Source organism: Xenopus laevis, chromosome 6L (genome assembly GCF_017654675.1).
Source record: "Xenopus laevis strain J_2021 chromosome 6L, Xenopus_laevis_v10.1, whole genome shotgun sequence".
NCBI classification, from domain to species: Eukaryota; Metazoa; Chordata; class Amphibia; order Anura; family Pipidae; genus Xenopus; species Xenopus laevis.
The window spans coordinates 126,897,269-126,910,518 of record NC_054381.1 but is presented as its reverse complement, the minus strand read 5'-3'; the positions used below and the strand labels follow the sequence as shown (position 1 = coordinate 126,910,518).

Genomic DNA, 13,250 nt, shown 5'->3' with positions numbered 1-13,250 from the left:
ATATATATATATATATATATATATATATATATATATATATATATATATATATGTATATGTTAAAGGAGAACCTGACCAAAGGTTGGACCTCTTAGTGGGCTTAGTATTCCGTGCCTTTGGTCCTGGGCTAACATTGTCTCTTCTCTCTACTTTCTGTTAAAGGTTGAAAGAGACCAAGACAATGCAAGTGATATTTGGTAAGACTGAATACAATTTATTAAAAAGCATGACATGAAGTGTTTCTCCATGAAAATATATAAGGAGCCAGCAGGACAAAATGATTTTTCAAGACAAATAATATGCCTCTTCAGTTTTATACAATACAGGGTATTTACAGTATATGGAATTAAATGATAAAATCATTGGGGAAAGCCTTGTTCTGTAAAACTCATTGACTAACCTCAAGTAAGGATGTTTGTTGACCATTGTATTGATATCAAGACTGGATCAGGCTCACATGTTTTTCTTTATTTGTTTTTAAGTAGCACATTATATAGGAGAATGAAAGAATAATTGCATAAAATGCAAAATGTACAATCAAGATGGACACTGCTTCCCTGTGCAAGTAAACCCCCACATTTTTGTAATGGATTGTCCCTGTGAAATCTTCGGAGGTTTATGAGTCTGTCTGGTAAGTACGATGGCTGTCTCCGATCAGCTGTGTTTTTTCATTTGCATTTCTTGGCTGCATTGCAATTGGGGTATATCCATCTGAAATAAAAGCATAGATAATAACTTAAAAACGCTGAGACGATAAATAGTATTCCTTATCATTAATGCAGCTGGACGGTGAGTTAGAGGAAACATGAGGTGCTCGGAGCAAGAAAAGGTATTTGTTATATATTCCTTATATACCAACAGCCTTCATAATAATACACTGGACATCAGATACAATCAGAAAGACTTTTAGAATTAAAAAATAAACAAAATTTTATCCAGTGAAATGTAAACTAATTAACAGATAGGATCCAAGGTACCAAAGCAGTGATCCCTAACCAGTGGCTCGCGAGCAACGTGTTGCTCACCGACCCATTAAATGTTGCTCCCAATTGCCTCAAAGCAGGTGCTTATTTTTGAATTCCAGGCTTGATTTAGTTGCATACAAACCATGTGATGAAAATATTATGTAGTTTTGGTGTTGTGCTGCACTGGTAAAACTGGTGTGTTTGCTTCAGAAACACAACTATAGTTATATAACCAATCCACTGTGTAGCCATGGGGGCAGCCATTTAAAGCTGAAAAGGGATAAAAGGCACAGGATACACAGCAGATAACAGATGAGCTTTGTAGCATACAATGGGATTCTGCAGAACTTGTCTGTTATCTACTGTGTATTCTGTGCTTGAATGGCTGCCCCCATGACTACACAGCAGCTTGTTTATATAAACTATAGCTGTTTTTCTGAAGCTAACACACCAGTTTTGCCATTGCAGGGCACCACTATATTATATTGTCTTTCCTTTGAAACACATTAATTTTTTGGTATTACTGTTTCTTTAACAATGTTTCTGTCTGAATTATGAATCGAGGCCCATTTATTAAAACTCAAATTTATCTGGTTGAGGTTTTTAACGGGAAAACTCAAATGTAGATGTCAATAGCAGATGTCCCTGATGTTGTTTCTTGACATTGTGATCTGCGCTGGATAATCCAATAAAGTCAGGGTTTTTGTCCAATAATCCAAGTTTTTGCAGTGACAATTCGATGAAGTTCAGTTTTGAGAGTGTTAATCTTACTTTATGAATTGCTGTCTGATTTTGTCACATTGCTTTTTCTCTCAGACTTTTTCAAGAAAAATTATTGACAAATGAGTTCAGTTTGTGAAAGGAAGTTTGGTTGACTTTGTTTTAATTTAAAAAAATAGATTCATTCGAATTTTAGTAAAAAAAAACCCTAAGGGGCCGATTCACTAAGCTCGAGTGAAGGATTCGAATGAAAAATACTTCGAATTTCGAAGTATTTTTTTGGTACTTCGACCATCGAATTGGTTAAATTCGTTCGAATTCGAACGAAATCGAACGAATCGAACGAAAAATCGTTCGACTATTCGACCATTCGATAGTCGAAGTACTTGCCCTTTAAAAAAAACTTCGACCCCCTACTTCGGCAGCTAAAAGCTACCGAAGTCAATGTTAGCCTATGGGGAAGGTCCCCATAAGCTTGCTAACCTTTTTTTGATCGAAGGATTTTCCTTCGATCGTTGGATTAAAATCGTTCGAATCGTTCGATTCGAACGATTTAATCGTTCGATCGAACGAAAAATCCTTCGATCGATCGAACGTAGGATTAGCGCTAAATCGTTCGACTTCGATATTCGAAGTCGAACGATTTTAGTTCCCAGTCGAATATCGAGGGTTAATTAACCCTCGATATTCGACTATTGATGAATCGGCCCCACTAGGAATGTCATGGAATTTATTAAAAGATCCGAATAAAAAAAGTACAAACAGAAAATAATGCGCTAAATAATGAGTATCTATAAAAATTTGAGTTTTTCAGACAATTCTTAGCAAAAAAAATCCGAAAACATCCTAATTGATTTAAAACAGTCCAATAGGATCATTGCAGCTCCCATAGACTTATATATACAACTTTTACCTGTTGGCATTTTGTATGAGTGGTCTTCATGGTTTTTACACTTAATAAATCTCGAATTTTTAGAGCGTTTAAAAAAAAAAAAAAAAAAATAGGAAAACCAGGGATTTTTATAGATTCGTGAAAAAAAAATGTAAAATGTGATTGTTAGTAAATGGGCACCATAATGTAAGAGTTCTTTCTATTATATCATTCCTTGCAAAAATGAGATTGATAACTAGTCTTTGCCCATTACATGACCTCTTTTTGTTTAGGTAAAACAACATAAGGCAGAGTTTCCTAATTAGTTGTCTCGACCCCCCATGACAATGGGTTGCTCATGCCAATTATTTATAAGCATGGAGATCTAAGAATGAATGAATGTCTGGTATAGGAAGAGGTATGTGGGGTAAGTGTTCAACAGTTTTCTAAAAAGCACCTTTCGTAATTTTTAATGCATTAAGACTTTCTGGTCTTCTTGACTTGGCAGGTGACAATAAATGATGTATCTGAATTGTTCATTTGTCTTTAGTATAATAATAATTCTATTGAGTAGGAGAATATGGCAGATGCATTTTAAAGTTTCTTTATTGCTTCCATGATCATCAGTAAAATTAAAAATTCACAGTGTTAATTGCGTCAGGTAATTCAGTAGAGCGGCTCATTTTTTACATTGTGTTCCTTATAGCACAGCTGCGTTTCTCTCAGATTATTTAACTATTATTATAATTATTTACCGACATGATTTGTCTTGAAATTTGATCGTTTTAATTAATGAATCTATTAATCACATCTATGTTTCCTAATAAATATATTGTTGTGTCATCAGAAGCAAAAATGATTAAATCATGTCTTACTGCTATTCTGTATTCTGCTTTGGACGATTATAGTCTTTTGGTGATGAAGGCATGGGCATGCACTATTAAAGGCTGATAAGCAAATAAATATGTAAATATTACAGATGATGAAGGACAAATATCTTCTTTCTGAGATTCATTTTAAAGCTCTTTGATTTGTTTCTCAACTGCCTATTACGTTATGTAGATACAATATGCCAAAGGGAATGCGTTTGCTACTATGCGTAATGGTTCTCCCTTTCTCAGTGTTAAAATAAAGGGTTGTGTTTACACACATTATACATGTATTTTATTCGGTAACCAGAAAAGTATATTAGGAAACAGATTCACAGTCAAAAGTTTTGGTCCCACTAGATGGCTCTATTCTGTTGTCAGACTACATTTTATCTTAGGGGCAGATTTATCAAGGGTCGAAGTCAATTAGAGGGAATTTTCAAAGTAAAAAAATTAGAAGTGATTTTTTGGATACTTCGACCATTCGATAATCGAAGTACTGTCTCTTTAAAAAAACTTCGACTTCAATACTTCGCCAAATTAAACCTGCCGAAGTGCTTTGTTAGCCTATGGGGACCTTCTACAGCATGTTTCTATGTTTTTTGAAGTCGAAGTAAAATCGTTCGAATTGTTCGATCAAATGATTTTACTTCGACCGCAGGATACCCAAATTCGATGAAAAAAGTTCGAATTCGATATTTCAATTTGATGGTCGAGTATTTTTTACTGTAAAAAAGAGTAGAGAAAAGACAAAGAACCTTGTTTTGTGACTGCGAGTTGCCTTCAACGGTTAAAATTAACCCTCACTTCTATAGACCGTATGTCAATTGACTTAAGCTGGCCATAGACGCAAAGATCCGATCGTACGAATCAACGTACGATCGGACTTTCCCATCTCCCGACCCTCCACTAACCATTCAGATCAAAGTCCTTACCATTCCGATCAAATAAGAACAGATCACCCAATGTTCTGCCCCTGACAGCAATCGTACGATACTTATGTCTGACAACACTAGTGACAGTCTCCCACTGAAAATCGTACGATCGGCAATACACGCAGAGATATTATCGGCAGGCGACAGAAATTTTCTAACCTGTCCGATCGACCAAACGACCGATCTCCGACGGACGAAAAATGTCGGGACTCTCCACACATGGTCTGAAAATCGTACGAATCCACGATTCGTACGATCGGATCTTTGCGTCTATGGCCAGCTTAAGTGACCAACTTTTTCACTTAGTTCATTCACCAATCAGTTAATACGTATGTATAAAATTCTCACCTTGTGCCAATAAATATAAAGTGCTTGTGCTTAAATAAATACAACCAATAAAATATTGATTGTCACTACACCGGCTCTGTGTATATTTTATCAATTAATAATTCTAAAATAAAACTAATACCAATTAATTAATACAAATTCTTAGTATTATATCAGTTACCTAATGAATTATAATTGATTTATTTAAGTTATAAAGTGCCTGTGCTGGGGTGGTTGGTAAAAAACCTCTTAATTCATATTTATCGTAATTTAAGGTAATGAATACGAAAAGTGACCAGTGCTAATGATACGTTAGTTTTTTAAAAAAAAATGATTGAGTAAGAATAAATTAGTGCTTCTCAGTTGCAGATTAACCCAACCGCTCCTTGAGAATAAGTGAGGAATTAAGAAAATAGGTAGTGGAGTTGCTCCCAACATTTCTAGCTATGATTTTTTCTAAGTCCCTAGGTGCACCACAAAGTGGAAGAAGGCAGAAACTGAAGGGCTGCGGTCTCGTTTGTTAATCTTTTCTATCTAAGAAGAGAGGCTGTTTAACCCTAAAAAACCGCAGACCATTCAGTTCATGGAGAGAAAACAGATTTAAGGTAAAGTTGCAGGAAAGATACCTGTTTGTTTAAAAAGGTGCAATTTCTATTCACCGAGGTGAAATAATTATTAAAAGAAAAACGAGAGTCAAATCTTGCCCTAACGCGCGTTTCGCCACAGCTTTCTCAAAAGGCAAGTTTTGAGAAAGCCTGTTTAAAAAGGCTTTCTCAAAACTTGCCTTTTGAGAAAGCTGTGGCGAAACGCGCGTTAGGGCAAGATTTGACTCTCGTTTTTCTTTTAATAATTATTTCACCTCGGTGAATAGAAATTGCACCTTTTTAAACAAACAGGTATCTTTCCTGCAACTTTACCTTAAATCTGTTTTCTCTCCATGAACTGAATGGTCTGCGGTTTTTTAGGGTTAAACAGCCTCTCTTCTTAGATAGAAAAGATTAACAAACGAGACCGCAGCCCTTCAGTTTCTGCCTTCTTCCACTTTGTGGTGCTCCTAGGGACTTAGAAACAATCATAGCTAGAAATCTTGGGAGCAACTCCACTACCTATTTTTTTAATTCCTCACTTATTCTCAAGGAGCGGTTGGGTTAATCTGCAACTGAGAAGCACTAATTTATTCTTACTCAATCATTTTTTAAAAAAATAACTAACGTATCATTAGCACTGGTCACTTTTCGTATTCATTACCTTAATTATTACGATAAATATGAATTAAGAGGTTTTTTACCAACCACCGCAGCACAGGCACTTTATAACTTAAATAAATCAATTATAATTCATTAGGTAACTGATATAATACTAAGAATTTGTATTAATTAATTGGTATTAGTTTTATTTTAGAATTATTAATTGATAAAATATACACAGAGCCGGTGTAGTGACAATCAATATTTTATTGGTTGTATTTATTTAAGCACAAGCACTTTATATTTATTGGCACAAGGTGAGAATTTTATACATACGTATTAACTGATTGGTGAATGAACTAAGTGAAAAAGTTGGTCACTAAGTCAATTGACATACGGTCTATAGAAGTGAGGGTTAATTTTAACCATTGAAGGAAACTCGCAGTCACAAAACAAGGTTCTTTTTCTTTTCTCTTCTGTTTTTTACAATCAATTTTATCCTTGTGTGTACTGTAGTTTTATGAGACACTTTAATAAAGAAAGTTAGTGAAACCCTATTACTACAGAGTATTTTTTACTTTGAAATTCGACCCTTGATAAATCTGCTCCTAAATGTGCTTTAACGAAATAAAATACCAATAGGAAATAGAAGGGTGAAGGGTGAAGGGTCAAACTCGATGTACAATACATGTGCCTTTATTCAGGAGAAAAATCTTTGGAGGGCAAAATCTGGCACATGGAAAGGATTGGGTGGGTTTGACCACTGCTTTTTTTTTTATCAAAAGCAACATGGATGGTAAAGAGTAGCAATGAGCGTTTTGATTGAGATCACAAAATTTAGCAAAAATGCATTGAACACATTGGTTTATATGCTTCAAGCTATTGGATCTGATCCCTTCCCAGTCTTCCACCTGTCTAAGAAGCTGTCCATGCACCATGCTAGGAAGAACTTCTAACAGTTGCATAGTGGAAATGAGCCTCTCTAACGAGGTAGGTCAATGCATGAAGGGTAAAGCAAAACACAGCAAGCTGGGCATCGCAGCCTTACATGCAAATTTGATTTAATGGGAAGATGGTTAAGGTGTGTTGTTGATAGAGAAGATCCTTTCCACTATTCTACAACTATTCTTCATAGGTAAAAAAAAAACATCTCATGTTACCAATTTCTTTCAAAATTGGCTCCAGACTGGGTAGGGCTGCAATCCAACTCGTTGATGTATACAACACGGGGAGCATAATAATAAAGTCAGCAATTTTCTGCAATGTATTCCAGAACCAAACAAAAAAAAAACACTGAAAATGATCGCATTTGAGAAAATGTGAATTTCACCGCAAAACTGCACCAGGCAGTTTTCTTGAATGTCCAAAATCAGTGTAGCCTAGAGCCATTACATTTATTACAAGTCAAATGAAGAAGGTACTGTGAGGGGCCCATTTACTTAGTTCAAGTGAAGGAATAGAATAAAAAAAACTTCGAATTTCGAATGTTTTTTTTGGCTACTTCGACCATCGAAATTGGCTACTTCGACTACGACTTCGAATTGAACCATTCGACCATTCGATAATCGAAGTACTGTCTCTTTAAAAAAAACTTCGACCCCCTACTTCGCCACCTAAAACCTACCGAGGTGCAATGTTAGCCTATGGGGAAGGTCCCCATAGGCTTCCTAACAATTTTTTGGTCGAAGAAAAATCGTTCGATCGATTGATTATAATCCTTTTTTCGTTCAATCGTTCGATCAAACTATTTGCGGTAAATCCTTCAAATTCGATATTCGAAGTCAAAGGATTTACATTCGGCAGTCGAATATCGAGGGTTAATTAACCCTCGATATTGAACCATATGTAAATCTGCCCCCAAAAGTCCAAAAAAGTCACAACAAAACTGCAACAATTACGAATCCTGAAAATACTCCAGCTAAAACCTGTCAAAATCATGTAGAAGTCAGTGACAGATGTCCCTTTTACAACTGGAAGATCTTTCTTTGATTCGTGGTTGTAGAGCTTTTCGGATGTTTCCGACTCTGGCTTTTGCACTACAGTACGAAAAAGTCGTAGCCATTGTGTGACTTTTCTGCGACTTTTCCCGTTCGTGCTTTTTCTGTTCAGATCTTTTAATATATTTCATGATATTCGTGCTTTTAGAGAAGGTTAGTTTAGTCGTGGTTTCAAAAACCTCTAAAACCACTAAAATAAGACTGTTGATAAATAGACTTCTATGCATTTGTGTATATTGTTGTGTATTCATCATTCAGAGGCCTATTTATCAACAGTCTCATTTTAGTGGTTTTAGAGGTTTTTGAAACCACGGTTAAACTAACTTTCTCTAAACCATGAATGTCATGATATTTATAAAAAGATTAAGATAAAAATTTGCAGTGAATTTCGGCGTTTTGCCGCCAGTGGATAAATTTGTGAAACTGTGGCGTAAAGTCAAAAAAAATTTGACCCTCATCAAAATAATTTGGACGGCCATTGACTTTTCCACCGTTTTGCCAATTTTGTGGTAAGTTCGCTAGAATTCAAGTTTTTCTGACAATTCCTCACAAAAAAATTTAGAAAACCATTAAAATCCCGAATTGATTAAAAATGGTCCAAGAGGATCAGTGCAGCTCCCGTTGACTTCTATAGGACCTCAACAAGTTTTACCTGGCAAATTTTTGTTTTAGAGGTTTTTGTGGTTTTGACACTTAAATAATCTCACATTTTTAGCATTTTATAGAAATATAGAACAACCACAAATTTGTTGTTTTCACAATCTAGAAAGGACTGCAGGTGTATTCTTCTACTAACCCCCCCCCAACAGTCTGCTCAGTATTACCATCTGTTTGCTGCTTATGAACTGAGAAATTTGGTTCACCTCCAAAAAGTTTTTATAGGATCTCTCTCACACAGTCCCGTCATTGCGGTGGGTTTACAATATTCAGAATACATTCTATGATAAATGGTATATGAAGCTACAGTCATGGGATCTCATATCAGGAATGCTTCCCAGATAATTGATCTCTCTGTAATGTTGACCATCATACCTTAAGTTTACTAAAAAATATTTCAATATTAAAAAAAATTTGAATTTTAGTTTTTTCGCAAAAAAACTTGAATTTTTCCAGAAGAAACTTGAATTTTTAAAGATTTATTGTATTATGCCCCAAAGCAGCAAAAAGTCAGAATCAGAAAATACTCATGTGAAAGTCAATGGTAGAGGTCCCTTTAACCATTTGAAGTTGTTTTTTGTCTTCATGATTTTCCGGTGTTTTGGGGTGTTTGATGCTGGCTTTCGCTAAAAAGTTGAAGCAAAATTAGTCATAACAAAATCAAGCGTAAATTCGCATCGTACAATTGACACTCTGAAAACTCAACTTTGGCAAATTTTACCTGCGAAAACTAAAATTTTTCACATTATCTGATGAAAACCCAGACTTTATCGGATTATCCAGCATAGATAATGATGTCAAAAAACAACTTCAGGGACATCTGCCATTGACTTCTACATGACCTCAACAGGTTTGAGATGGAGTATTTTTGGATAAAATTTGAGTTTTTATAAATGGGCCCCTTAGAGTACATGAACGACTTTATTAAGATGCTGGTTTAGGAAGAGGAGGTGTTAAAAATAATGTTTTTCTTAGTTGCAATTAATATTCAAATCCCTTTTATTAAGAGTTAGATGGTACCAGAGTATCCCAGTATTGTGTATCATAAATAAAAGTTGGGGGCATTACTACTTAAAATAACTGACCCTGCAATATGGTGAGTCTGCAAAGATTCACAACTTAAAAGACAAACAGCAAAGAGCAAAATGTAAGAGCTGATTAACTGGGAGCATCTTCACTTCGAAAGGTCTGTGGTCACCTTGAGCTGTTACAGAAGCCCACAACATTTGGGTGGGTAAGTTGATAATTCCCTGGACACAAGTGCAAGGGATGCAAAATCAGGTTTTGAGTCCAGGACATAGGTGTGCTCTGCACTATGTGCTAGATTAAAAATCTTGTGTATAGTTCACAATGGAGTGCTGGTGGTGGTTAATACTATCTGCCATAGGGAAGGCAGTAGGGACAGGGTTTTTTTTTAACTATGCACCCTGGGTAGAGGTTGAAACAAGGAATGCCTATGTGTCTCCCCAGCACACATCATGAATACTGTGCTGCCAAACACAGACAGGGCTGTATTCATCAAGCAGAGGTTGTGCAAGGAATATGCAGGTGCACATGATGGGGACAAGATGCAAAGTGTGTAAAAAAATGAGTGTCTTGAGTCTGTCTTTTGCAATTTGCACTCTCCCCCAACTTTTGTAGCATTTCTAGCCTAATTCTTAATCTAATGGCAGACATGGCTGATTCTCGGCCTGTGGGCACCTGGGCCGATGTAATGGATACGGCTGCAGACACAGGGAAAGGCTGAAAGGCCAGCATAGGAGCTGATTCTTGGCCCAAGTTTATCTGTAGGCTCAGAATCAGCCACGTCTTCACGTTCTTCTTTAAGCCAATGCTACATATAGAGCACAAGGAATGCGAATACATTCTGTTTTCAGAAGGCTTTATCTGCATCGGATGATCTAAAAAACATCACCAGGTTTTATTGATTCCAGACTCAGTACTGCAGCCTCCCATTTCACCAGACTGCAATTCAATTGCTCCTCTGTGGGATGAGATAGAAGGAGATATCCACAGTAAAAAAAATTCACAGTCAACTATTTTCCAACTATTGTCTGATATATTGTAGTTGAAATAGACCAGCACACCTGTTGCAGATTTTTCAGTTACCTGAGCTTAGCGACTGACTCACAATATACTATAGAAGTCACAACACTAGACAGATTACTAGTTATTAATTCAGATTCACATTACATGGCAGCTCAGAAACAAGTGCATCCTTCACTCAAATGTAAAAATTAGTCCTGTATCATAAGCCTTTATAAAAGATGAACCCAGCTTTCTGCTTGTTGATTTCCACTGACCCCTTCAACTTCTCAACAGCTGCCTACAACATTCTTAGCATGTAAAATGCCACTATGAAAATCCAAGATGGGGAATTCCTGTGGAGAATTTTGAAGGGTTAGATTATTGCTGTTCTAGGGCTGCTACAACTCTCTGCTTGTACTTTAGGTTCAGTATATAAAAACAGCTTTTCTAGCCATATTATTAATTATCCTTTAATCCTCTTTTAAAGGACAAGAGTTATTCACTGTGGGGTGGGGGTGCCAATTTGTTAGCCCCCAGCCAATGTATTGATTAACTTTAGACCCCCGGGTAAAAATTGCAATGCATGCAAATAAGGGTCATGAGCACCGACAAGATATCCCCAGTCCTGACTCATGGAGGCTTCTTTATCAACAGACATTTTCATGGTTTTAGAGGTTTTTGAAACAACGACTAAACTCGCTTTCTCTAAAACCACAAAAGTCATGAAATTTATTTAAAAATTCGAATAAAAAAAAAGTAAGAATGTGAAAAGTTGCAGAAAAGTCCCAAAAAAACACAACTTTTTCACGTTGTCACACAATAACTATGACTTCTACATGTTTTCAACAAGATTTAGCTGGAGTATTTTCATATTTCGAAATTGTCTGTTTTGTCTCATAATAAATCATAAAAAGTGCCACAAAGCCTGATCCCAAAAAGTTGCAGCTTAATAAATCAGCCCTGTAATCTTTCAAACTGGTAGTATAAAGAATTTAGTAGATGTTACAATAGTAGGTTAGATGCCTTGTGGGCAAAATAACTAAGCAGTAAGCATCTATTTTTTCAAAATCACTTAAAACTGCAGTTCCGTTGTGTCTTAGACAAGGCTGGTGTAAATGGTGTAGGTACTGGCTCATTGGTGCATGAGTTGCCAAAAACCATGTTAGCATGTGATTTACTATAGGCACCACACACAAAGGAAATTCTGGATGAATCATCTCCACGAGGTCTGGTTAATTCCAAGGGGCAGATTGACTAAAGGGCGAAATGTTGCCATCGATTCACACGGCTTGCGCCACTTGGCCAGGCACAAATTCGCTACCGCTACACTGATTCACTAATGTGCGAAGTTGCATCCTGGGCACTGAATGCTGGTGACTTTTTGCTAGCATTACTTCGGCAGTGTGAGCATTTCATAGCGAAGATGAGCTAGCGTTCATTTGTGCCTAACGAAAATTCGCTAGTGATCTTACGCTTAGGTCAATTTGAATAGGATGAGTACAATAGTTGTATGGACGCCTTTATTAGAGATGTTGGTGCAAATGCTTGAAGTTACCACTTTTTATTACAAATGTCCAAGGAACCTTAATAAAGACAAGAGAGTTAATATTATGCCCTACACATGAGCCCACTGTAAAATGAATGCTCCATATGTTCCATATGTTCTCAAATGTCTGGGGAAAAATATTAAGCCAAAAAAAGTTCAAGTTAGGACTTTTGCAGCCAATACCACTTAAAAAAAGGAAAAGTCGCCAGCGTTTTTTTACTCTTTCATGTATATTCAGCAGACAGGATATGATGTAAGATTGAGGAAGATGTAGCTTCATTTTATCAGTTCGCCTGGTCTGAGGTGGCAAAGTTAACTCTGGCGACAGAGGTAAGGTTCAGTAAAATCCACACTTTTACTGAATTTTGCGGAGTAACGACCTTTCGCCAGAGCAAAAAGTCGCCTGGCGAAAGAGTAAGATGAATGCTAGCAACTGTCTCCTTCGCTAGCGAATTGTCGTCTGCACCTGTTAGTGAATTGGTGATGTCCCTGCTTGTGAATTTTCTTGTGAATTTTCGATATCAATGGCCACTTCGCCCTATAGTGAATCTGCCCCCAAGGCTACTTTGCATCCATGAACCCTGCACTTTATCAAAAATCACAAGGAACATATAAAGGTACAAGTGCTTTTGTGAATTGCTTTTAAATGTCTGCCCTTGTCCAGGCAATGTTCCACTTTGCCCTTGTGCTTGTATGAGCCCTGTCGTATTCTATATGCACTGCCTTGCCATGGGAATCATTTCAGCAACGCTTTTCACATCATGTTACTCTTTTAATGCCAATTACGTAGGCTTATCCTTTAACGTTTTGGGCTTCTTACACGCATGTAGTCTACTATTTAACTATTGTTCATACAGAAACAAATCCTACAAACTTAAGATAACCCAGAGATACCCTGGTCCCCATGAAATCTGTCTACAACAATTTTGTTCTCTATACGGTTTCTCTCTATGGGGTGTATTTATCAGAGAGTGAAGTTAGAGGTCGCCACAGTCCTCTAGAGTGAAATTCCACCACTCTCCATTCATTTCTATGGGATTTTTAAAAGAGTATTTATCAGTGGGTGAAAGAGAAAGTTCATCCTTTGATAAATATGCCTTTCAAAATGCCATAGAAATGAATGGAGAGTGACGGAATTTCACTCTAGA

At 36.6% G+C, this 13,250-nt stretch overlaps 1 protein-coding gene across 1 annotated transcript in view; it reads right to left on the bottom strand.

Annotated features, from left to right (window-relative positions):
• Positions 1–203: 203 nt before the first annotated feature.
• Positions 204–13,250, bottom strand: part of dnajc5b.L (DnaJ heat shock protein family (Hsp40) member C5 beta L homeolog) — a 34,282-nt gene continuing 21,235 nt past the window's right edge. The window contains exon 4 of the mRNA XM_018267291.2: positions 204–711. Within this exon, the coding sequence (XP_018122780.1) occupies positions 617–711 (95 nt within the window). The 3' untranslated portion in view covers positions 204–616. The remainder of the gene's footprint in view (positions 712–13,250) is intronic.